This window comes from Eublepharis macularius, chromosome 11, assembly GCF_028583425.1.
Source record: "Eublepharis macularius isolate TG4126 chromosome 11, MPM_Emac_v1.0, whole genome shotgun sequence".
Taxonomy (NCBI): Eukaryota; Metazoa; Chordata; class Lepidosauria; order Squamata; family Eublepharidae; genus Eublepharis; species Eublepharis macularius.
Window position 1 is genome coordinate 94,352,441 of NC_072800.1, and position 22,465 is coordinate 94,374,905.

Consider the following 22,465-nt stretch of genomic DNA (forward strand, 5'->3'; position numbering starts at 1 on the left):
TCCTGAGCCATTCAGCAGCTGGAGGAGTCTTGAATTAGGCGAGTGGGTGGTGTTGACCGCGTTCTGCAGCAACATCTTCCTGAGAAACGTCTCGTGCAAACACCTCAAGCTGCTGCTAAGCAAAAACCCAAGTACAATGGGATGCACCCAGGGAAACAGAGCAGGGGGATGCTTTAAAACCCACCCACCCCTCGCCCATTTTAGAGCTTCAGCCCCAACTGAACCCACCCTACAGCTGCTCTGAAGTTAATGTTCACACTGGGAGAGCCCATCCTGGATCCCCAAAGTCAGGTGTGATTGGCCCTCAGAGCCTAGGGGCTCCGTCAGGCTAACAAGGGTTTGTTCCCACTTCCACTATAAACCCAGACCATGAGGCCCAGTAATTCAAACACAATTTGCACTGACCTATCCAAAAATTCAAGTTCCAGAGAACAGAGGCCACCAAGCAGCTCTTGGGGCCACACATGCAACCGGGGCGCTGTGGGTGGGCCGAATAAGGCACACCACTGCCACTTCCTACTACACTGCTCATAGCTTTTTCTTTTTCTTTTTTGCCAACATCCACTTTTTACTGGCTCTCATAGTACAGTCCCAACCCTGAGCTAAGAAAATTTGCATTAACGTTTGTTCAGAGCTATTCTAGGAACTGCACCACTCCAAAACGGAGAGAAGCTGTCACTCTGTGGATCAGCAGACTCGAGCTGCGGCACATCCAGCGAAGTGACCACAGAGAGTAGGGTAAAAAAAAGGCCCTCTGCCCAAGACCCCAAGAAGTGCTGCTCAGAGAGTTGCGGCCATTCCAAACGTTCAGAATGGCAGACCTGCCAAACGTGGGTGGGGCTTCGTTTCAAAACACACTTGGAAAGACTGGCAAGGGCAGCCACTGCTACAGAAACACCCGTGAAAGCAACTGCTACTCAACGCAAAGCACAGCTACCACCTCTGCCCTGGTTTTAAAGCAGAGGAGTTTGGGTACGGAGAATCCCAACACACAAACTTACATAAGAGTGTCTGAAGGAGAGTACTGGAGGTAATAATCCAGATACGTATACCAAAAGGAAAAAAATCAAGAAACAAGATGTACCATATTGCAGATGCCTTTATAAGGGTATGGCACTGGTAGGAGCAAACCAGAATAGCTGGACTGAGCCAGCCAGGCCTCACAGTGCAGAGGCTGCATGTGCTAAACCATCCAGTACATTTTTTATGCCACACTTGCTCAAAAGAGCTCAGGACAGCATACATGATTCTTGCTTTCCTGTTTTACCCTCCCAATTCCCGCAAGTTAAGTTCGCCTGGGAGAGCACAGATGATTAAAAGTCATCCCATGAGCTTCATGGTTGAGTGGGGATTTGAACCTGGGTCTCCCAGGCTGAGCTGAAGAAAATATACCCAGGGGTCATCTAGTCCAGCCTCCTTCACAATGCAGGAAATTAACAACTATCTCCCCTCCCCATCTCGCCCAGCGACGCCTGCTGTATGCCCAGAGGAAGGCAAGAACCCTCCAGGATCCTCAGCCAATCTGGCCTGGGTCCCTTCCAATTCTGTTTCTATCCTACTCCAACACTATTCTAGCTACATCCCTACACTGGCTCTCCACTATGCCTCCTGCTGAAGCGACAGATTCCACAAGGGGCACAGATGTTGGCTTATTGCAGAAAAACATAAAAGCATCTCAAGGCACAGCCTAATAGATTTAGTGTGACTTGAGCTTTCGGGAACTACAGTCCATCCCATCAAACCTACCTGATTATGAAAAGGGCTCCTGTCCAAAAATATTTATGCTACAATAAACCTGCTCCTCTTCAAAGTTCCATGTAATGCTTTTTGTTTTTCCTACTGGAGCATGAGAGTAAATCAAACATTACAAAAACCTTGTTCCCACAATAGACCTAGAAGCGAAACCTTACACCTACCTTTCTGGAAAGGTGACAGACTGTGTTGACTCTCACCAGCCTGCGTTTCCTGTATCTGCACACTGGACGGATTCTAGCGGCGACACAGCTGCTGTCAGGGGGGGAAGGTGCAGCGGGCAGGCTGCTGCTCAGCTGCTTTGGTTTCTTGAGAATCCTGCCAGCACCTGCACCGTCCTGGGAGGAAGACTTGGTGGAGCAAGTGTTGAAACTGCAGCCAAAAGGAAGAATTTCACACACTGAGAATTATTGCGAAGAGGGAATGCAAAAGGCAATCGTTTATTTTGGCCATCCCAGAGAACCACACCTTTAGGACGTTTCTCAGATGATGGCATCGATCTCTTTAAGAGTTTTAAATAAATGTTACTCCTTCTAATGCAATCATACTATCCCGAAACTGTTGGCAAAACAGTCATAAATACAATTTGTAGTGCGTTCGTCATGCTTGACCAACTAGCTCAGCAAACGTAGTACAAACCTTTGAAATTATGGATACGTTCTTTCAAAACTTGAGGCTCGGGTCTTTCTGCTATAACGTGAGAATCAGCGTGTTACAAAACACCAAGGGTTCTTTTCATGCTTGTTGAAAGCTCCCAAAACTAGATTTCTGTATTTTTTTAACTATTTGATTTTCAGTACAAGAATAAAGAAAACAAAACATTTGAAGACAAAGACTGACAGATCAATAAATCAGTCTGATTAGAAAAAGGGACAAAGCCAACTGACTGCCAAGAAAGCAGTACAATGTATTAAGTACAATCAAAAGCATTTGATTAATGAAAGCAGGAAGAAATGAGAACACTGATGGTTTCTGTTGGAAATGTGATGCATCTTCAATGAACCAAAGAGGGACAACAGACGACGTGTCTTTATGGTATAATGCCTACAGGCGGTGAATCTATTTTACCCATTATCAAATTGCCCCAGATCTTGTTACGCGGCTTCTTTTTACAGAAATAAGTCTCTCAATTTTTCATTGCGCTGCCGAGATCCCCGCTGATGGTTACGCTGCAATGCAACATTTAACTTCTGTAGTAAATGTGGAAAATATATATTACTGCTAGGAATTTAACGCTGACTTAGAACGGGGGGGGGGGGGGTTGTGGCTCAGTGGGGAAGTGCTTGTTTCACATGCAGAAGGTCCCGTATTCCAGCCTCGGTGCCTCCATATCAAGCAGGGGTTGCTGGGAAAGATCTCTCTCTCTCTCTCTCTCTCTCTCTCTCTCTCTCTCTCTGGCAAACACCCTAGAGGGCTGCTGCCAGTCAGCTGGTGTTACTAAGCAAGACAGACTGATGGTCTTAGTTGCTATAAAGCAACTTTATATGTTTAAAACTACTCACCTATGATGGTATCAGGCCTCGCTTATTCAAAATAAGGTAGCAATGTCTGCCAGTATCACAACAGTAAGACTGCAAAAGAGTTGGCTTTTCCACTTCCTTATCTTCTACGTGTACTAAAGTCTATTACACACATACCAGCTAGTCTCGGTAAGTAGATTTGCATGAACAGCACGGTCAGTAGTGTTCTGGTGACACAAACTGTTAAATACCGTGAAGAACTCAAAGACGGCTGTCCCAACAGGCAACAGAATGTTTTTTCATCACCTTTAACTTTAACAGCTTATACAAAAAGTAAAAGGCAGGCAAAAAATGCGGTGCTTGTGTTTTCATTTGTTTTTATGCCTCCAATATATCAGAAGGGCTGACAGCCAACAAAGATGTGCTTACGGCCACATAAATTAAGCTCAATTCTGTGCAGAAAATAAATACAGTGCCAAAAATGTTGTCCTTGCCACTCTTGAAGGGGAACCCCCCCCCAAATATCACTGGAACAAGAACAGATGCGACTATGCCAATGAAAACAAGCAGAACCCACAGAAACACCTAAAATGAAACTCCTGCCTGCAGCATTCCCCTTTTGGGTTTCTTTTACAGGGTGGGAAGAACAGGAGCAGCAGTGATGGCGGCAGCAGCAGCAGTCTCTAGGCTCCTTCAAGCCAGTGACTGTATAGGCTGCAGACTGGAGAGAGAGAACGTGGGGTGCCCCCCCCCCAAACCTCTCCCTCTCACTTTTGGAGACTGTCCTTGGGGAAGGGACTGTGTTTGTGTCCGTGCCAGTGTCGCATCAAGTTTGGCCGGCTGCCTTGATACTGGCTTGCCAACTTGGTTTGGCTTGGATTCTCTCGTTTGACATCTGTTATGTTGGGGTTTGCTACCACACTGGCCCGGGGTTCTGCCTGGATTCTGGTATTTGACCCTGGTACCTCACAGGAATGTTGTGAGGATAAAATGGGTGAGAACAATACAAATCACTTTGAGTCTTCACTGGGGAGAAAGGGGGAAATGAAATAAAATAAATAAATAAAAACCTATACTCAAGGGAAGACTGACCATAACAAAAACAACAAGGAATGAGACTTGGAGAGAGACTGGAGATTCCACAACTAGTTCAAACCGAATTTGTCTGACCAGGTTGAGTATGAAAAAAATGTGTTGAGGAGAAAGGGCCATGCTGATGTGAAGAACAAGACTCGGTTCAGGAGCCCTCGCACGTGGCCCTTAAGGCCTCACATCCAAGAGCCTTGCTCGCAGGGAGACTAGGAATAGGGAACCCATCCCTGTTCATCAGGAGAATGCAAAAAGGTGACCAGAAGCCAGCTCAAATAGTGAAATGCAAAAGGCTGAGACTAAAGACAAGCATTTGCAGCCTGACAGGCAACAACCAGTCTGAAATCTTTCTTCCAAGTCCAGCAGAGAACAGACAGAGCACCCACTGCACAAGGATAAGCAACAACCAGCTCCAGACAGTGAGACACACTAGCTGAACATACCAACTTCTCACAAATTGATGCCATCTATCTTATGTTAGGCCAGAAAACTTCCCAAAAGAGCCATACAGATGGGAGAATGCTTTCCCCTTCAAGAATGTATGTTGATTTTGTTCACTTTCGTTAAGGCTGGTACAGGCAGAGAACGCTCAACTCAAGATACATTTCAAGCACCACTCTGATCAACCTGTAAGAAAAGGAGGACTAACCAGTTGCTTATTCCGTTGACTTGATGGGGTGATGTGCAGGCTTTGGGGGGCTCTGGAGACCCCCCATTGATGGGTGCGCAGGAGGGACTTTGACACACAAGATTTCTTAAAGACTGTGTAAGGCGAGCATTCTGCAAAAGAAAAAAAATCTCAAACTATGGGAAGTTTGGTGACAGAATGAATTGGAAGACTCGTGTGTGGTTGGGGGCGAGTAAGGCAGCCATCTGCAATTGGAAAGCAGAGCTCCGAAGTGCAACACCCCAGCAGGGACAACCCAGAACAATCTCCTGCCATTTCCATCCACTTGCATTCCAAAACTTAAAAGTATGTAACATGTATTTTAGTTTAAACAACAAGGACCTGCGCTCACATTTATTCAGAAATGGGTCCAAAAATGTATGATTTCTTGACCCTTCTGACTAAACCTCAGATTAAGGTCATAGTAAATTAAGACTGTAATTTGCATCATCTTAATTTTGCCTTTCACTTTCAGATAAAGCACAAATCCTACAATGCAACAATTCAAAAAAGCCAAAGTGGAAGCTTCTCAAGATTTCTGTTCTCACCACAGCCATTATGTTATATGACTCTTGGAAAATACATACAACTACAAGCAGTCAGGCTAGAGCTACCAGGCAACAGCTAACAATTTACTTAAGATATCAGAACCCTTTCGACATCTTTTCTTCCTAACAGACAAGATGCAGCAGTACAGGAAGCTTAGTTGTTCACTGTGGCATTTATAACAACAATAATAACATAATAACATTTGATTTATATACCGCTCTTCAGGACAACCTAATGCCACACTCACAGCGGTTATGAAATATGTCATTATTATCCCCACAACAAAACACCCTGTGAAGTGGGTGGGGCTGAGAGAGCTCCTAGAAGCTGTGACTGACCCAAGGTCACCCAGCTGGCTTCAAGTGGAGGAGTGGGGAATCAAACCTGGCTCTCCAGATTAGAGTCTCACGCTCTTAACCACTACACCAAACTGGCTCTCCAGTTTGTTTATAAAACTAGACCTCATGATAGGTAAGAGGCTAACAGTCATTTAATAGGAAGCACATAGACTCAAAGGTAAACTGATCACAGGCACAAGTTTGAATGCATTTATGCATCTGCTGACCTTTAAACACAATCTGATACAGAATCTGCTATCCTGAGAATTTTTCTCTCACCTTTTGAAATTCTAAATCTGCAGAAAATAACTTAAAAGTAGTGGGCAGGTGGACTATTCAAGAGCCAATGAATTAGTCAGAGTAAAATTCTCAGCATTTTAATCCTTTGTGACTAGCTTCTACAGTTTTCCCTAAGAAATGCCGTTTTAACTTTCTCATGCAGAAACAGCATGCTTTTCTATAATGCAAGAACTGTGTTGTAAACAAATTTAAGGATCAAAATTCACACTTCGAGAGCAGTACGTAAAGTTTCAACAAATCGAAAAGAACGGCTCTTGGAACAATGCTTCGCAACACACAGAATCGTAACTGAAACTAACCATTGTTAACTGTTGAAGTGGAAGGCAGCCCTGGAAATTCAGCAGCTGAGTTCAGCTCTCCAGGCAAAGGCGGTGGCTGATCAGCAGACAGGCATTTGAACCAGATCAGGGATCATCATGAGCCTCAGTTCATATGGAGTTGCCTCCTGCTGAGTCAGACCCTTCGTGTAGCTTAGTATCGCCCACGCCCTACTAGTGGAAGCTCACCAGGGTCTCAAGGCAGAGAAAGATCTTTTCCAAACTTGAGCCAAGGAATAAATCAGGAACGTTCTGTATGCAAAACCTGTATGCTTTACCACTGTTTAGTAGTCGCTATCCTAAAGTCTCAGCATAGGTATGGCAGTCTCTCTCTACCCCTCATCCATGAGAACGTTTCTGAAGAAGAGACCCCTCCTCATCCTTCCTGAGGTATTCTTCACTACCTGCTGAGAAGCAGATCACCAAGGTAGCTGCCTCCAATGTACAAAGATACTGTAACCAAGCTACAACTTGCCACTTTCAAGAAATGGAGAACTCCTAACTACATGGCTTCAATGAACTTGATCCAACTAGCAGGGAAGGAATGGGATGTGTACTCTTGTATTCTAAATACGCAGATTGCACCTACTGCCAAGAAGATACTGAATCTGAAATATTGAAAATGAGCTGGCAGAATGCGCACGGCTCCGGTTTCTCCCTGTTCTTCACTGATCACAGATTGTACCTCAAAGGCCTGCTGATCCTTTTTCTACAGCGTCTGACACTGTAACGGAGCAGCAGTGTAATGCACCGCTCAGGCAACACCTGATTGTATTTTCCTCTGAATTCATCTACTTTAATAAGCTCCCACAGAGAAGGCTTTGCACAGCAAGCACCTCAGACCCGGCTGTTCCAAGACCTCTCAAATCCAAATTCAGATCTATCCAATTTAGACCATCACATGAGGTGGCCAAGAGGTCACCCCTTCTCAGTCCATGGACTTTTCAACAGAGGGATAACAAAAAGACCACTAGAAAAAAGAAACTAAATTTCCATTCAAAAAAAATTCCATCATTTATGGAGAGCTTTAGTTCACTGTGCATGGAGAAAACAGGGGGGAAGATCTTTGGAAGGACAAAGAGCTTTGGGGGGCAAGCGGGAGAGGCAACTGAATTCCCCCCACAGTCTATTCACTGGCCATCATTACGGAGATCCCCAGCAGCCATCAGGAACAGTGCCAGGAAAATCCAAGCCAATGAAGAGTCCACGGTGGAAGTCAGTTTCTCAAGGACAGCAAGGCACAGCTTAGGGAAAATGGAGTCAAATAAAGGCATCCTTAGAATTATGTGCTCAAGATATATAAGAGAAGAACAACCTCCTTCCAGAAAGCTAGTACTGAAGGGGGCCTGTATGGTTTCTTGGAAAGATGGGATTTGATCCCAGATCCAATCAACTCAATCAAAAACTTAACAAGTAGCAAACAAGTTACCATCTCTCAGCTTCAGTTTTCCCACTTGTAAAATGAAGTGAACAGTGAACGGTGATGAGATTGCTGCTAATATGGCTGAAAAGGAATCTTATTCGCTTCCAGAATTGTTAGTTTAAAAGCCTTAAAAACAAACAACTTTGGGGAAAAGAGATCAGTAGAAGGGCTGCTTCTGCTCCAGCATCTGTACCACCAGCTAACTCAGAGGTCACCTGCAGCTTGCCTGCCCTCCCCCTCCTCCAGGAGAGAAAAGCCTGGAAGCTGGACAAAGTTCTCAACGGTCAGGGGCCAAAAGAGGTTGCACACAGAAACCAGCACTGAACTGTAAAGCACCAGCCGTGTGTTGTCACAATTCTCTACTGTTAAATTTCTAAGGAGTCCAGTAGCGCCTTTAAGACTAACCAACTTTATTGTAGCATCAGCTTTCGAGAACCACAGTTCTCTTCATCAGATACAAGAGAGCTGTAGTTCTTGAAAGCTTTTGCTACAATAAAGTTGGTTACTCTTAAAGTTGCTACTGCAGACTAAGATGGCTAACTCCTCTGGCTCTATGCCCATGTTAAATTTCTAGATACTGAGTTTTTACCAGCCGTGACATAAGGCAATGGGGATTTTATTCAGAAGACATCACACTCCTTAACAAAAAAAAAAAAGGCATTAATATTCTTGATTACCACAGAAGAGTACATGTTTCTTACTAACTGACCTGCTTCTCTGTGTTCTGCAGGAGGTAGGAAGGGATACAAGGAGACAAATCGCACTGCTTGTCTCCAGTAGGCACCATCATGTTGGAGGAAGGAGACATCACTTTATTCCTCCTGGGGCTCGCCACTGCTGCAGAGCCTAATCTATTTGGCTGCTTCCTCACATCTTCCTGCTGGAGATCACCCAAGACAACTGGGCCCTGAAGAATAAAAAGGACATTGTTCACACGCATGAATTATGATGTATCTGAGAATTACCAGGGATTAAGAACTGAAAACTTCCCATATAACTTTGGAGGGAGGGTTTAAACTGTGGTTGGAAAAAGGCAAACATTCTAAAACCATTCTATGCCTACTCAAACTTGGCAGGTTGTGACACAGCTGCAGAATGAAAACAAGGACAGGCGGCCTTCACAATGATGAAGGCAGCTAGGCGCAGCCAATCATCACGCACATTTTAGATGACCCTTCTCACTCTTACAGCAACCATGTTTTGTTGGTTAAAAAGACAAGGCGTTTACTGGATTATATCAAGGACTTGTACCTTTCGTCTGGGAGAAGCAGCGACTGCTTTGCAAAGCTGCTTGCTCCTCCTTGTAACCAGTTTGTTTCCCAAACTGAGCACACATGGCCAAATTGCGAGATTTATATAGAAGGCGTAGAACTGAGCATTCCTTGATGTACAACTGGAGCTCTCTTTCTGCATATTTTTCTTTCTTTTTTGCAGATTGTAAGCACCCCGGATCTGCAGTGTGTGGCCAAGTTCCAACACACACTGCCCCACTAGACAAGTAGAAAGTCAAAGAGTTTTGAGATTTTTATTTCCAGATGCATCCATCCATTACACCATGCTGACTCTGAAGAGAGGTGATTTTGCTCCTCAATGCAGCCCATCAGACCATGTGGTTATTACTCCACATGGGCCCTAACTACTATTTTATCAGGGTCAGAAGAGAAAACAGGAAAGATCCATGGCCATCAGCAGCTTTGGCTGAAAAATCATTGGATCCAACGGTCTTCCAAAATACGAACACTGCAGTACATGAGAATCGACTTGCAACAATTTAAGCGTTTAGTGTATTTGCACTAGTTTCAGGCCGATTCACTCAGCATATTAAGAATTAGGCAAATTAGGTGAGAAATAGGCACTGCAAGAGGAGTGGGAAAGGACCACGGGCAGAGATTGACAGGGCATTCCTCTGTTTTCAGGATCATGCACTCTTATGCTCCCCCCTGTCCCTAGTTTCAGGTCATGCTGTTTTAAAAAACTGACAGCCTCAGAGCTCAGGTGTTTCACAAGATCTTAAAATCTAAATGTCAAAATGTTCCATTCATAGTTCAATCACAGCCCTTCAGATCCCTGAACATTCCAGTTGTGTACAAGAAGCCTATCCTGCTCTAATAACGCACGCTGTAACTAGGAGGATCTGCCCTGCACATTCAAGCTGAGGGCCTTAAGATCGATATACATGTAATAAGATAGGAAGACTGGGGGTGGAGCAGGAACAAACTATAATAAATCACTTCCGAATTGGATGAAGCATCGCAGGACTGGATAACACTTCAAAAAGCCATCCAATCCACTTTCAAAAGTAGGACCAGAAGGAAGTCCAGGTATCCAATTGCCTGGATACCCAAACAATTAATAGTGAATGATCTCTAACTCTAGTTACCAAATCAGGTGGAGTTCAAGAAAGAATTACTGATGGCTTGATCTAGAATGTCTGCAAAGAGAATTCATCACGAAGGCATGAAACTGCCCTACCTTGCCGGCACGGAGCTGCTTGTAAACTTCAGTCTGCTGCCTTATGCGATACTCTAAGTCAGAAACTTGAGCCTGCAGCCATGTCCACCGACAGATAATGGCTGCTCTTTCCATTGCCCACTGGCGTTCTGCAAGATGGCGCCTGAAAAGCAATTATTTGCATCTTAGAATTACTTTGTCACATTTAATAAAAATAACAATAATAACTGCACTTATATACGGCTCTTCTAGACAGATTAGTGCTTCACTCAGGGCGGTGAACAAGTTAGTGTTATTATTATCCCCACAACCCAGCTGGGGCTGAGAGGAGTGGCTTACCCAAGGCCACCTACTGAGCTCATGTAGTGGGATTCGAACAAGTAGAGTGCTGACTCGCAGCTAAACTACTTTACCAACTTGTGAAATAGCCTGCCTCTCCCAGCTTTCTGCAAAGTGCGAAAACAAATTATTCAGGAGGGCTTTTTCTGAATGAAACAAACGTCTTTATCATTCTGGTAACCTGAATACAATTTTCAAGTGAGAAGAAAAGTCTTCCAGTTCAATCCACAAATCAAAGTTCATATTGCTCCACAACTTGTAATTAATCAAGAATTCAAACTTAGCCTATAGTTTCACACGCCATTAATTCAAAACTGAGACTTACTAAACAGCCACACGAGATATAGATTATGCAGGAGAAATTATGAAATTTCACAGGAAGGCAAGTGAAACCCCTTTCTCATTGGACTTGAAAATTAAACAAATTAATGAACTGCATAAAAGGAAAGCAACATTCTCATCCCTTTGGAAAACAGATACGGCTCATTTGATCGTAGTGAACTCTGAAATCCCCTCTCTATATACACAAGACATACTCTCTTAAAATATAACTACGGTCAAGTAGACTAACAGGAAAAAAACCCAGGAAATCCAACCCATACAGCTTGGCAACAGATTCTGTACAGAAGTATATCCCCGTGAAAGACTCTTAAGAAATCACTAACTTTGATGTTTGCAGCTCACAATTCTTTGTCATCACACTGAATGGATGACACAAGCTAGCATCAAGAGGATACTCGAGTTCAAAGCACCCTTTCACTGGGTGGGATAATGGGAGACAGCTTTTACTGGTGTTTCTGCCGCCAGTGCAACAAGCAACTACCTAAAAAGCATCCGACTGTTTCAATTAAAGCAGCTCCAAGAATAATACTCAAGTGTTTTTTTCCCCAGACGGCTTCACATACCCTACAAAGGACTTTTTACTGGCCTGCCTTTCAGAGCTGTTGCACTATCTCCATCTCACCGAGGAAGAGGCTGACAGCACAGTGCTTTCCTTACCCAAGAAGTGGTTGAGACAAAAGCAGAACTGAGGACACTGTTAAGACTCTCCGCTTCCAAGAAGACAAGAACCCGTCATCTCTAAATAGGGCCTCGTCCTGCAATTACTGCGCAAACAGGATCAGCAGGAGATGTCACAGAACCTGGACCTTGGAGAATATTGACCAGGGCCTGCAGCAATGTTCCGCTGAACTTTCAACCAGCCTAGCTAGATACTTGAAGTACTGTGAGGACATCACAGTAACAATAATGGTGGCTAGACATACACAACCACCGAATTCCCGTCTCCCAGAAAACTACCAGCAGCCCTTCTTCAGCATGCCCCTGCATGTAGCCATTTTACTATCCATTTAAAATTAGTCTCTGAACTTTTTTCTCCCCTCTATTTTCCAATGAAAAGGATTTCAGGAGAGAAAATGCAACACATCATCGATAGGTAGCAGCGGCTGTTTTTCATTCAACACCAAAAGTCCAAGCTTTGGGTTATATTTATATTTTTCTATTCCTATGAGCAACTCTGGAAGTTGTCTAATGCCCATCTCACACTTTCCCACGGGCCTCTATATAGAAGTAATTAACCAATATAGAATTTTCTCCCTGTCTCTGGTACAAAGCCCCTTTCAATCCAAAGGCTAGAATGATCAGAATTTGGGCAATTGTGTGACCCTACAGAATCAGCTATGTGTCTGAGACCTGAATTGTACGCCTTTTGCAGCTGATACAAACATTTGTTTGCTGAGGACTGAAGTCTTTATAAGGTATATATGGCTAGATACAGGCACTTTACGTTGTCTCAACTGCAACCTGCCACCAGTAAGGGGAGGATCATAAAATTTTCCATCAAAATGAGGGTCCTTGGACTGCTAAACTGAAGTATCACAGCAACATGCAAGCTATGCAATCATTCTGCTTCTCTACTATTCCATCAAATACTGATTTCCTTCCCAAATATTTAATTGCCATAAACGTTTATAGACAACCACCCTTAGTGAATTCTGAACATTAAATACAGATTAAAATAAACAGGCTTTTTCACTTTTTATAATGACTCATTCTTATCTGGTGAAACAAAAGGCCTTGACTGAATTCCATTAGGACAGAACCAATGAAAGTTGTTGCATATGCTAAACCAGTGAGCATGCCCCCAAAACAAAGCAGCATAGAAGTGTAATTTGGAATTAATCAGGGTTTTATCGGCCGGGGGGGGGGGCCTGCGTATTCTAGTAAGTCTTGGATTGTAGCCACACAATAGTGTCCCAGCTGTTCTTTCGTTCCTGAAACTTGCCACATATTGCTTTCTGGTTCCTCTTGCCACATATTATTGCTTTCTGGTTCCTCTGTCCATAGTGGGGTCCTGCAGGGCAACTGGACAAAGCTTTCTTACAGCAGACTTTGAAAAGCTACACTAACACCATGCAACACTGGGCCCGCAAGAGCCATTCCATCACCAAAACCACTCACATCCCAGACTGCATCTTTGGAGCTCAGGACAGCATAAGCAGCATTGTTCACCTAACACCGTACAAGAAATTTCCCCCAAAGGTCCAGGAAAGGACGTGTTAAGTTCCCAACAGTGCTGAACGGCGTGATCAAGCTCTTCACCCGCATGCAGAAGGCCCTAGGTTCAATTCCTGGCACCCCCAGTTAATACACGAGGCAAAAGATCTCCACTTGAGCCCCCCAGAGTAAAAATTATGGAGCTGGATGAGCCAGACTTGATTTAGCTATAGGGCAGCGTCTTGCGTTCATGAGGATCATGCAGCAAAATAGTTTCCTACCATTAACCTAGACTGGTGGTAATTGCCAGTCTAGAAATGGAGCCTTTGCTAAGAAGCTCTCCTTTCTCTAACTTCCTCAATATTCTCAAGACATTTCCAGAAGTTTGCTAGAGAATACATGTTGGCATATACTAAACTGCATTCAGTTATTTCATTTATGTGCCAAGCGAAAAATTCTAACCTGGAAATGGTTCCATCTAAATGGTATAGAGACTAATACAAAACCAGTGAATTGCAAAAATGTGATGTTGTGAAAATCCACTAAGTCTCCTTTGGATTTCATGTTTCTAGTCTAACCTTAAATAATTCTAATGAAATGTGTCCTTCTACATTTAAAACAGTTTTTAAGTAATTACTTTTATGTTCAGCAAATTACTTTACATAAAGTACTGTAAACTGCCAAGAACTATCAAGAGCCAAATCTTTTGCCTAATAATCTACAAGAGGATGTAAAGAACTTAATTGCCAAGTTCAGGTGAACAACCTGCTATGAATTTTGAGAAATAGTTTCAGACCAGACGCAACAGCTGCGCTTGAAACATACACTGTGAAACATGAAAATTTGTGTTCTTCAATGATCACCAGCTTTTCACTTACTATGTAAGAACTATCGGACCCTCGCAGACAAGAACATACCTCCTTCAAATTTTGTAGAGCACCAACTATTAAATCCAGAGGAGATATAGCCATGTTAGTCTGTAGTAGCAAAATACTATTAAAGCGATCACCAGACGGCAACTCTTTAGCAAGTACTCTCCTGTGTAAGATGGATTATTTGTTCTTTGTTGTTACTTTTCAAGGACAAATATTACACCCACTATTAGATCCTTTAAAAACTAACCAGGCAGATCAAGAAGACATTGTTGCTTGCTCCAGGTTTAACACACCCTGCACTGTTAAGGACGCTGACAGTAAATGTCATTCCTGACAGAAAGCCCAGGAGCCTGCCTGATGGGCGTCATGGTGGCTTCCAGCTAAACATTCTGGATTGTTCTGCCCCTCAATGGCAAACGGTTCTACGAGCACCAGGTCAAGTCATTCAGTGCTAACACAGCAACTGCTACTGTGCAGCATCCTAGACAACAAGCAGGAGATTTAGCCATAAGCAGCTTACTCCGTGTTGCTAGAAGAACGCTGTAAAAAGCAGAAGATACACCTCTGATCTGACAACTGTCTTTTATAACAGCCCAGACTAATAAGCTGTAAATCAGCATATGTGAATTTTTAAGATAAAATCAACACACTTGCTCTATTTATCATTTTAGGATTCTTTGAAACAAGTTGTATAAGTAACTTGTTCAAGGCCATCCAGGCTTCCCATATCCAGGAACAACTGCCTGCCTGCCACCTTCACAAGATCAGCCATCAGCGTGCACCAGGCTCTAATTAGTGGACTTCAGGAAGTGTGCGTTCTGTGTTCAACTCCCACCTCAATTGTGTGCATCTGGATAACTAATATCTATGATTCTTTCTACTTAAGAACTCAGGGGATGACAGGGGCCCCGTAACAGCTGCACACACACAGACACACGCTTATCGAAAGCATCTGGCCACGACCAAGAAGTTCCGTGTGTGTGTGTGTGTGCATATGTGCAATCAAGTCGCAACCGACTCATGGTGACCCCAGCAAGAGCCTATCAAGGCCACTGAGAAGTAGTGGTGTGCCACTGCCTTCATCTGCAGAGTCTTCCTTGGGGGTCTCCCGTCCAAATACTGACCCTGCTTAGCTCCCGAGATGAGCTTATACCATACCACCTTCCCTCCGGGGTATTTCCACAAACCACCCCAAAAGGGGCAACGCGGAGGGCATGTTGCAAAGGGGCGGCAGCACCGTTTGCTTCTTCATCTCTGGGCTAGAGGCCGACAGGGTGTTCCAGGCGCCAAAGGCTGGACACTTGCATGGCCCCCCTCGGAGGACTGCTGGCTTCGGCCAGGCCAATCTTCCGCCTGAGAATATTCTTCTGCGAGGAGACCCCCGGCCCACCGCCGCTGCCTGCCCCGTTCCCACCCCTCCCGCTCCGAGGCAGCACTCGTCGCCCTTCGCCCCGCCGGCGACCCCCACCCCACCCCACCCCCAGCAGGGCCTCGACCCCAGCCTGGCCGAGCACAAGGCGGGAGCCCGCCGCTTCCTCCTCCTCCCCCCTCCCTGCCTGCCTGCCTGGCCAGGCGCCCGAGCGGCACTCACCCCAGGGCGGCTGGGCGCGGCGGCGGCGGCGGCGGCGCTGCCGCCTCGGGGCCCTCGCTGTCCGAGGAGGAGGACGAGGACGAGGAGCGGGCCGAGGAGCAGGCGGAGGCGGAGGCGCTGTCGGTGGCGTCCGAGTCGCAGGCGCGCTGGGCGGCGCGCAGGCGGGCGGTGGCGCTGGCGGCCAGCTGCCTCAGCTCCGAGCCCAGCGCGGCGGCGGCGGCGGCGGCAGAGGGGGACCCGGGCGGCCGCCCCGCGCCGCGCGCCAGCCCGGCCAGCTGCTGCCGGACGTGGCGCTCCACTTGGCGGGCCTGCAGCGCCCGCAGCCGGCGGCACAGGCTCCGCGCCCGGCCCCACAGCGCGGCCTGCCGGGCCCGCGCCCCCGCCTGGCGCCGCCCCGCCTCAGGCGCCGCCATGGCGGGCCCGGCCGCGGTCGCCGCCGCCGCCTCAGGGCGGGCCCGGGCTCTCCATGGGCTCCGGCCGGGACAATGCGGGCTCGCTCGGGAGCGAGCGCGGGCGCGCGCCTGACACACAGGCCCCCTCGGCCTCGGGGCGCGCATGCGCAAGCGAGGCGGGAAAGCGGGCCGGCCCTCGCTTCCTCCGGACGCGCCCGAAGACGGTCGCTTCGCCCGGCAGGGGGCAGCCAACGGCGCTTGCGGATTGCGCCTGCGCACGCCCCACCCTAGCCCACCACGGCCCCACGCACGTGAGGAACGGAGGACCCGCCCACCTCCGTTACCCTTGGCAGCCGCGCCTCCTCTCGGGCGGAACGTGCAAAGCAAGGCGCGTGCGCACATCGTACTCCGCCCGCGCCACAAATCCGGCGCCTGCGCACATAGGCTGTGCGGGACATAAACGCGCCTGACTCTCCAGCGTAGTGTTCGCGCTACGCACATTGCCGACCATAATAGGGCTCCCTAAATAACCCCCCCCCCCGGCGTCTATTTCTATATTTTAAAAAAATCAATACAACGTTCAAAATGGTACTTTGAGGGGGCTGCCTGACAGGCAAACTTTCAGAAGGTAAAGCCTTTAACCTGTAAATTTCTGCCAGGCTGGCAACACCCACCCCTGCCAATGCCAGGGAAAATGAGCGTGACGCCGGGCAGGTGACTCGGCTTGCAACAATTATGAAAAGCCTTGTGTAACAATGCCCGCATGGAGCGCACACAGAAGAATGAGTCACAAGCTAGAGGAAAGACGCAGATAGAATCAAATGGGGAAAAGGCATTCCTTCAAGACACGGGTCTCTCGCCCTTTGGCCCTGTGATGGCAGTGGTCAAGGCACCTCCTCCTCTTCCTGCCCAGAGGAAAGCTGGCAAGCTGCTACTCAGTAGGGCACAAACCAGGGCCGGCCCTCCACTAAGACTACTGCATGTTTGCATTGGAGGTAGGGTTGGTATTCCCCCGCCAGGGGCAGGGGATGCCCAGATCCTACCCTTTCCCCCCCTGTGCCCACTTACGTAGCTGGCGGGGGGGGTGCGCGACCTGGGGAGCCCCATCCCCGGGCGGTGTGGCACACCCCCAGGTAGGGGGCATGCCCCCACGCTGCAAGAGCAGGTGGCGGTGGCAGCAAGAGCAGGCTCTCCCTGCGAGCATGGCCGCTCACTCTCACAGCCACCACTGCCACTGCCCCCATGGCCCCTGTGCACCAAATGAGGATGAGCAAGCGACTGGGCAGCGGCTGCGCTTGCAGCAAGAGCCGGTGGCAGTGGCAACAAGGGCCCCCTTTGACCCAGGGCGCCCTTTGACCCCCACGTGATGACATCACTCAAAGTGACGTCATCACATGAGCTGGGAGCACGCGCGCATGTGTGTGGAAAAAGGAAGCCAGGATAAGTACCAGCTCCCAATCCCCCACTGGGAGACTCCAGGGACCTGGGGATCCCGTTGAGGGGCTCCAGGTCCCTCGCAACCTTAATTGGAGGTGGGGGGCTTTTCATAAGCTTCTGCTATTCATGTAATAGCAAATGCAAACAAACAACTGCAGCAACATCTTTGTATGACTTCATATCTAAGAAAACGTAAATAGAGGGAACAAAAATTTAAAACAATTTTTATTGAAAATTAAGTTCAGAGGCATTTTGGTTTGAAATTTTTAAAAGACCTGGGGCACAATCAAGTGCCAACGAAATCCTCAGCTGAGTCATTCCAGTCTAAGTCCATTTAAATCAATGAGCTTTGACTGGAGTAATTCTGTTTAGGATTTCACTGAAAAACACTGATTTGGGGTGCAAGCCTAAGGGGGTTTACTCAGAAGAAAATCCCATGTTATTCAACAGAATTTACTCCCAGGAAAGTGCCATTAGGTTTACAGCCTTCATTAGAGAAGTTAAGTGTATGCTTAAGCCTGCAATCTTAAAAACACTTTCCTGAGAGTAAGCCATTGAATAAAAAGGATTCTCCCAACACCTCTTCCCCTGAATTAACTTAATTTTGGATGGCTCTTGCCATTCATAAGGATGCTTAAGGTGTACAAAAGCTGATAAAATATCAATCAATTTCAACATGGTTAAGTAGTCTTTAGTCTATGAAAGCTCTCAAAATATGTTATTCTTAAAACACAGTGTTGTCTATACATTGAAATAAATTTTAAAATTAGCTACATTCTAGTAAGGAAATTGTTAGAAAACTCCACTTTGAAACATATGACCCCCATCAAAGGGATTCTTTTTCCTCCAATTTATTCCAAACCGTAAGGGTTTTTTAAATTGTAAAATGCAAATGAATAATATAAAAACAAACCAAGGGGGGGAGTGAAAGGAGTAAACTGAAACATTTCCAAGGAAAATTCTGCAAACGAGACAAAACTTTGATTTTCCAAGGCACCTAGATAATACTATTTAAATTGTTATGTTACATTTCTGACTACTGCTAAACATGGACAAAATAATGAATAATGGAAATGAAATAAAAATGGAGTATTTCTGCAGAGCTTTCATGAGTCTTACTGTGCCATTTTGCCATCGGACTATACTCCCCGTCTTGCAGATAACATTTCTTGCTCCTGCTTACAGCCACTCTTAACACACACAATACTGGATTTTTATGGTACAATTTGAAACAACTTTTACTAGGCAGTACCTCTAACCGAACACAATGAGACATATGTCTAAGTATAAACATACTTAGGATTGAGCTGCAGGGTTCATGCTGAGAGCCCCTTCGAACTGATACTCTACATCACTTCTATTTTTGTACCACAGCTACCACAAAAGTAGTACTCTTTTGAATAAATAATAACACTATTAAAAGACCAAATAAATATCTGGCCTTAAGCAACATATAATCTCTATCTGGTGCCCTACACCGCTTTCCTGGTACATCTGTACCTTCATACTGGATGCTTTCTCCATCTTTAACAGATCACCTTGAGCCTGATTTGGAACACAGCTAATAAGATGTTTTCCTACAAGATGCGAACAGTCTAGAAGATTCTTACCTTCACATGACTCTCCTTTCTGCTCCACTATATTCTGACCCATCAATTTTTGAAGGCTGAAATAATCCCAGCACTGTACAGCCGTCTGAAATGAAGACATCAAAATAAACTTCAGATTCATCCAGATTTCATCTAAAAGAGATCGATATATAGCTGTAGGTCTTAGAAACACAAGCTGTAACTGCCGTAGCATAGTGTTTAAGTGGTTTGGCTAGAAATCAGCTCTCTGATGGTTTGAATCCCTCCACTGCCACGGGCTCTGCCAGGTGGCCTTGGGCCCAGCCACTCCTCTTAGCCCCAGCCCCACAACGGTATGGTGGGAATAATAACCACACTGAGCTGTTTCACTGCTCTGAATGAGCATTCATCTGTCCTGAAAGGTGGCATATAAGCACACTGTTATTACTATTATAAATTTTCACTTAACTGGCCTTCTCCAGAGGTCCAGAAAAGCGAGAGCTACTTCCAATTTTCAAATATAATTTGAAATCTGTCAATATAATTTCCTCTCTGCTTAAAAATTTTACAGGATGGCCCAATGCTGATATTTTAAAGAAACTTAATGGGTGTTAACCAACAGGTCACTATTAGCAGTGCTAAATTTTTCTCAGTGGCCTGCAGAATTCGTGGTGCAATTTTATGAATGGATTTTAAATTTTAACTATTGGACATTGGTAGGACCAATTCTATTTTCCTATGACTTCACTATATAGTTCTTGTTTCTGATCTGTACTGGTAGACCACCGAATCAAGAAATTGATTGATTGAATACAGCAAGCGAGCAGCACGCTGTCCTAGCTCAACAAATAGGGACCCATCACACCCACCACTTAAGGGACACGAACATCACTCTTGCGGCTGAAAGGCCAATTCCTTGTGGAAACATCTTCAGTCGTTAGGCAGGGATTTTTTCTTTGGGTCTGGATTTAGTTGGCACAAAGCTGGCTGCCACTTCCACCAACCAGACTCGGGAGGCGTAAAGAGCCCCTCAGCTATGCATGGAGGAGGGAGCCCCGGCAAGCGACCCTCCTGCGCTGAAGAAGAGGAAGGCGCCCTGGGCCTGCAGCCGACCCATTCCCGGGGCCTCCCAGGCCAGCCGTCCGGCTGCCATCGCCCCCGGCCCCGGGCTGCAGCCTCGGCTTTTCCGGCGGCCTCCCGCCCAAGCCCTGGAGCGAAGCCCCGCAGCCAAGGAGCCGGGTCCCAGGCCGCGCCTGCAGCCGCCGGATCGGAGGCCAGGCCCGCCCGGCAGTTCTGGGAACGGCAGTAGGCGGCGGCGGCGGCCTCGGGGGCCGGCAGAGGCCTTCCTGGCGCTGGCCTCCGGGGTGGGCCCCCTCGGCCGGCGGGCGGTGCCCCGGAGCCCCCCGGCCCGCTCAGCGCTCTCTGGCCCGCGCGCCGCTTCGCCTGACGCGTTTGCCCCGGCAGGCCACGGGGAAGGGGCGGCCTACCTGCGTGGCCCTCGCTCGCTCGCTGGCTCCGGGGCCGGCTTCGCGTCTGCCCCCGAGGCGCCAGCAGGGCCTGCCTCCATCGCCGCGCCAGCCAGCCAGCTTCACCGGTGGGAGCTGCGCGGCGGCGCGCGGACGGAGCTTCAGAACGCCCGACAGGCCACGCCTCCCCGTCCCGCCCGGGCAAAGCCGCACCGGCCGAAGCGCCGCCTGCCGGGCTGCCGGAGAGCCGAGGGAGGGGCCCCGAGACACCGCCCCCCCTTCCGCCGTCCCTCGGTGTGACCCCGTTGCCTTGGAGAGGAGGCAGGAAGCCCCGCCCCCTCCGCTTTCGCCCGCTCCGGCTCCCTCCAGGTACCGGAAGTGGCTCTCCGCCGAGCGCCTGCTGGGAGTTGTAGTCCCGGAGCCTGAGAGGGAAAGCGGCGCACCGGCCGGCCCCGAGCCAGCCGCCCATTCAAGCGCCCCCCGCCGCCGGCCGCGCGTCTCGGGGAGCGGAGCGAGCCGCGACGAGGGGACGGAGGCGGCGGAGGAGGAGGTCGGTGGCCGCGGAGGAGGGGAGCGCGAGAGGCTCCCGTGGTTCGGCGGGGCGGCCGAGGGATGCGGGGGAGGCTGCGCGGGGCTGCCGCCTCGGCCTGGGCCGGCCCCCCCTTGAGAGCCCGGGCGGGGCGAGGGGCGAGGCTGGGCGGCGGGCCCGAGGGGAGCCAGGGGCGGGCGGGCGGGCGGGCGGTGGGGCAGGCGGAGGGCCCGGCTCGCTCCCGGCAGCATCCCCAGCGCGGAGGGAGGCGGAGGAGCCCCGGGAGCCGCTGCCGGCCAGGGCGGGCGAAGCTGGCCGGGAGGGTCTGCAGGCGGTGCGAGGGCGGCAACGGCATCGCGCAGGCCGGGTGGGTCGGCCCTTCGGGGGCTGCTCGCCCGGCCCGGCCTGGCCCGGCCCGGCGCCTCTGGGCGCTGCTGCGCGTGTTCTCCGGGGCAAGAGCTGCAGATGTCATAGGGTCGCCGACTGTGGGCTGGGGCATCCCTGGGGCGGGTGCTGAGGGGCTTGCGGAGAGGAGGGGTCTTAGCAGGGCTTGAAGGCCGGAGCCCCCCTCCAGGGGGCTGGGCTCCGGAGCCTGGGACCCGTCAGGATCCCCGGAGATCTCCAGGCCAGCCCTGGGGGTTGGCAACCTGGTGCGAGCGCCGAATGCTTCTGGCTGACAAAAGCCTGTGCCGTGCCCCAGCAGCCTTTCTTTTCTAGGGCTGCCATGTGCTACCGGGGCTGTCTCTTCGGCATGGTGCAGGAAATAATAGTGTGGTGTCTGGTGCAGGTCGAAATCCAGGGTTGGAGCGGTTGGCCCAGAGGGTTAGGAGGCACCTTTGGCCTGGGAGTTTGGATCAGTTTCCATCAGAAGAAGCCTATGCAGTGGGGATTCTGGGAAATCTTTCCGAGGAAATCTTGTTAACTTGAATACATATACGGACTTGAATACATATGCATCTATCCATTCTTGGTTTCAGAATTTGTGGCTGCCCGGAACTTAATGAAAAGACTCCTTTCATGACTGCTATGGTTCCATAGAAATCTAGATTTCTTGTCTGTAGAAAAAACTGTTGGTGCTGTTCTGCAGGTTTGGGGGAAGAACCCCCACAGCAAGAAGGGTTTGGAATAAAAGTACAGGTTGGGGATCCATAAGTTTGCCTGAGAGAGATTCTGAAGACGCCTGGATGGGGCATAGGATCTAACTGACTAGAAGCTCTCAAACATAAAGCTTGACTCTCGATCATCAGACCTGCCAAGAATGTACACAGCTCCAGAGCTGTGTCTCAAATGCTAGCATGAGTTTGCAGCACGGCACTTGAGCAGATGTCCTCCCGAGAACTGTGAAAACTAGGATGAGAGAGGGTGAAAGCCACGCTGTCCCCTCCGTTATTTGCAGAGGTTTGCATATGGACAGCCCAAATCTATT

General features: G+C 48.3%; 2 protein-coding genes across 3 annotated transcripts in view; one reads left to right on the forward strand and one right to left on the reverse strand.

Annotated features, from left to right (window-relative positions):
* LOC129337375 (KAT8 regulatory NSL complex subunit 1-like) overlaps window positions 1–22,465 on the reverse strand; it is a 35,726-nt gene that overhangs the window by 11,837 nt on the left and 1,424 nt on the right. Inside the window, exons 2-8 of the mRNA XM_054990976.1 lie at window positions 20,532–21,560; window positions 19,087–19,171; window positions 15,648–16,326; window positions 10,368–10,509; window positions 8,605–8,802; window positions 4,951–5,081; window positions 1,917–2,124 (exon numbers count right to left, since the gene is read on the reverse strand). Of these exons, the coding sequence (XP_054846951.1) occupies window positions 1,917–2,124; window positions 4,951–5,081; window positions 8,605–8,802; window positions 10,368–10,509; window positions 15,648–16,326; window positions 19,087–19,171; window positions 20,532–21,560 (2,472 nt within the window). The remainder of the gene's footprint in view (window positions 1–1,916; window positions 2,125–4,950; window positions 5,082–8,604; window positions 8,803–10,367; window positions 10,510–15,647; window positions 16,327–19,086; window positions 19,172–20,531; window positions 21,561–22,465) is intronic.
* Window positions 20,969–22,465, forward strand: part of DHX30 (DExH-box helicase 30) — a 38,262-nt gene continuing 36,765 nt past the window's right edge. The window contains exon 1 of one of the 2 annotated variants that reach the window (XM_054991282.1): window positions 20,969–21,060. The gene's annotated coding sequence lies outside the window, so the exon portion shown is untranslated. The remainder of the gene's footprint in view (window positions 21,061–22,465) is intronic. The other variant, XM_054991281.1, reaches the window with a different exon arrangement.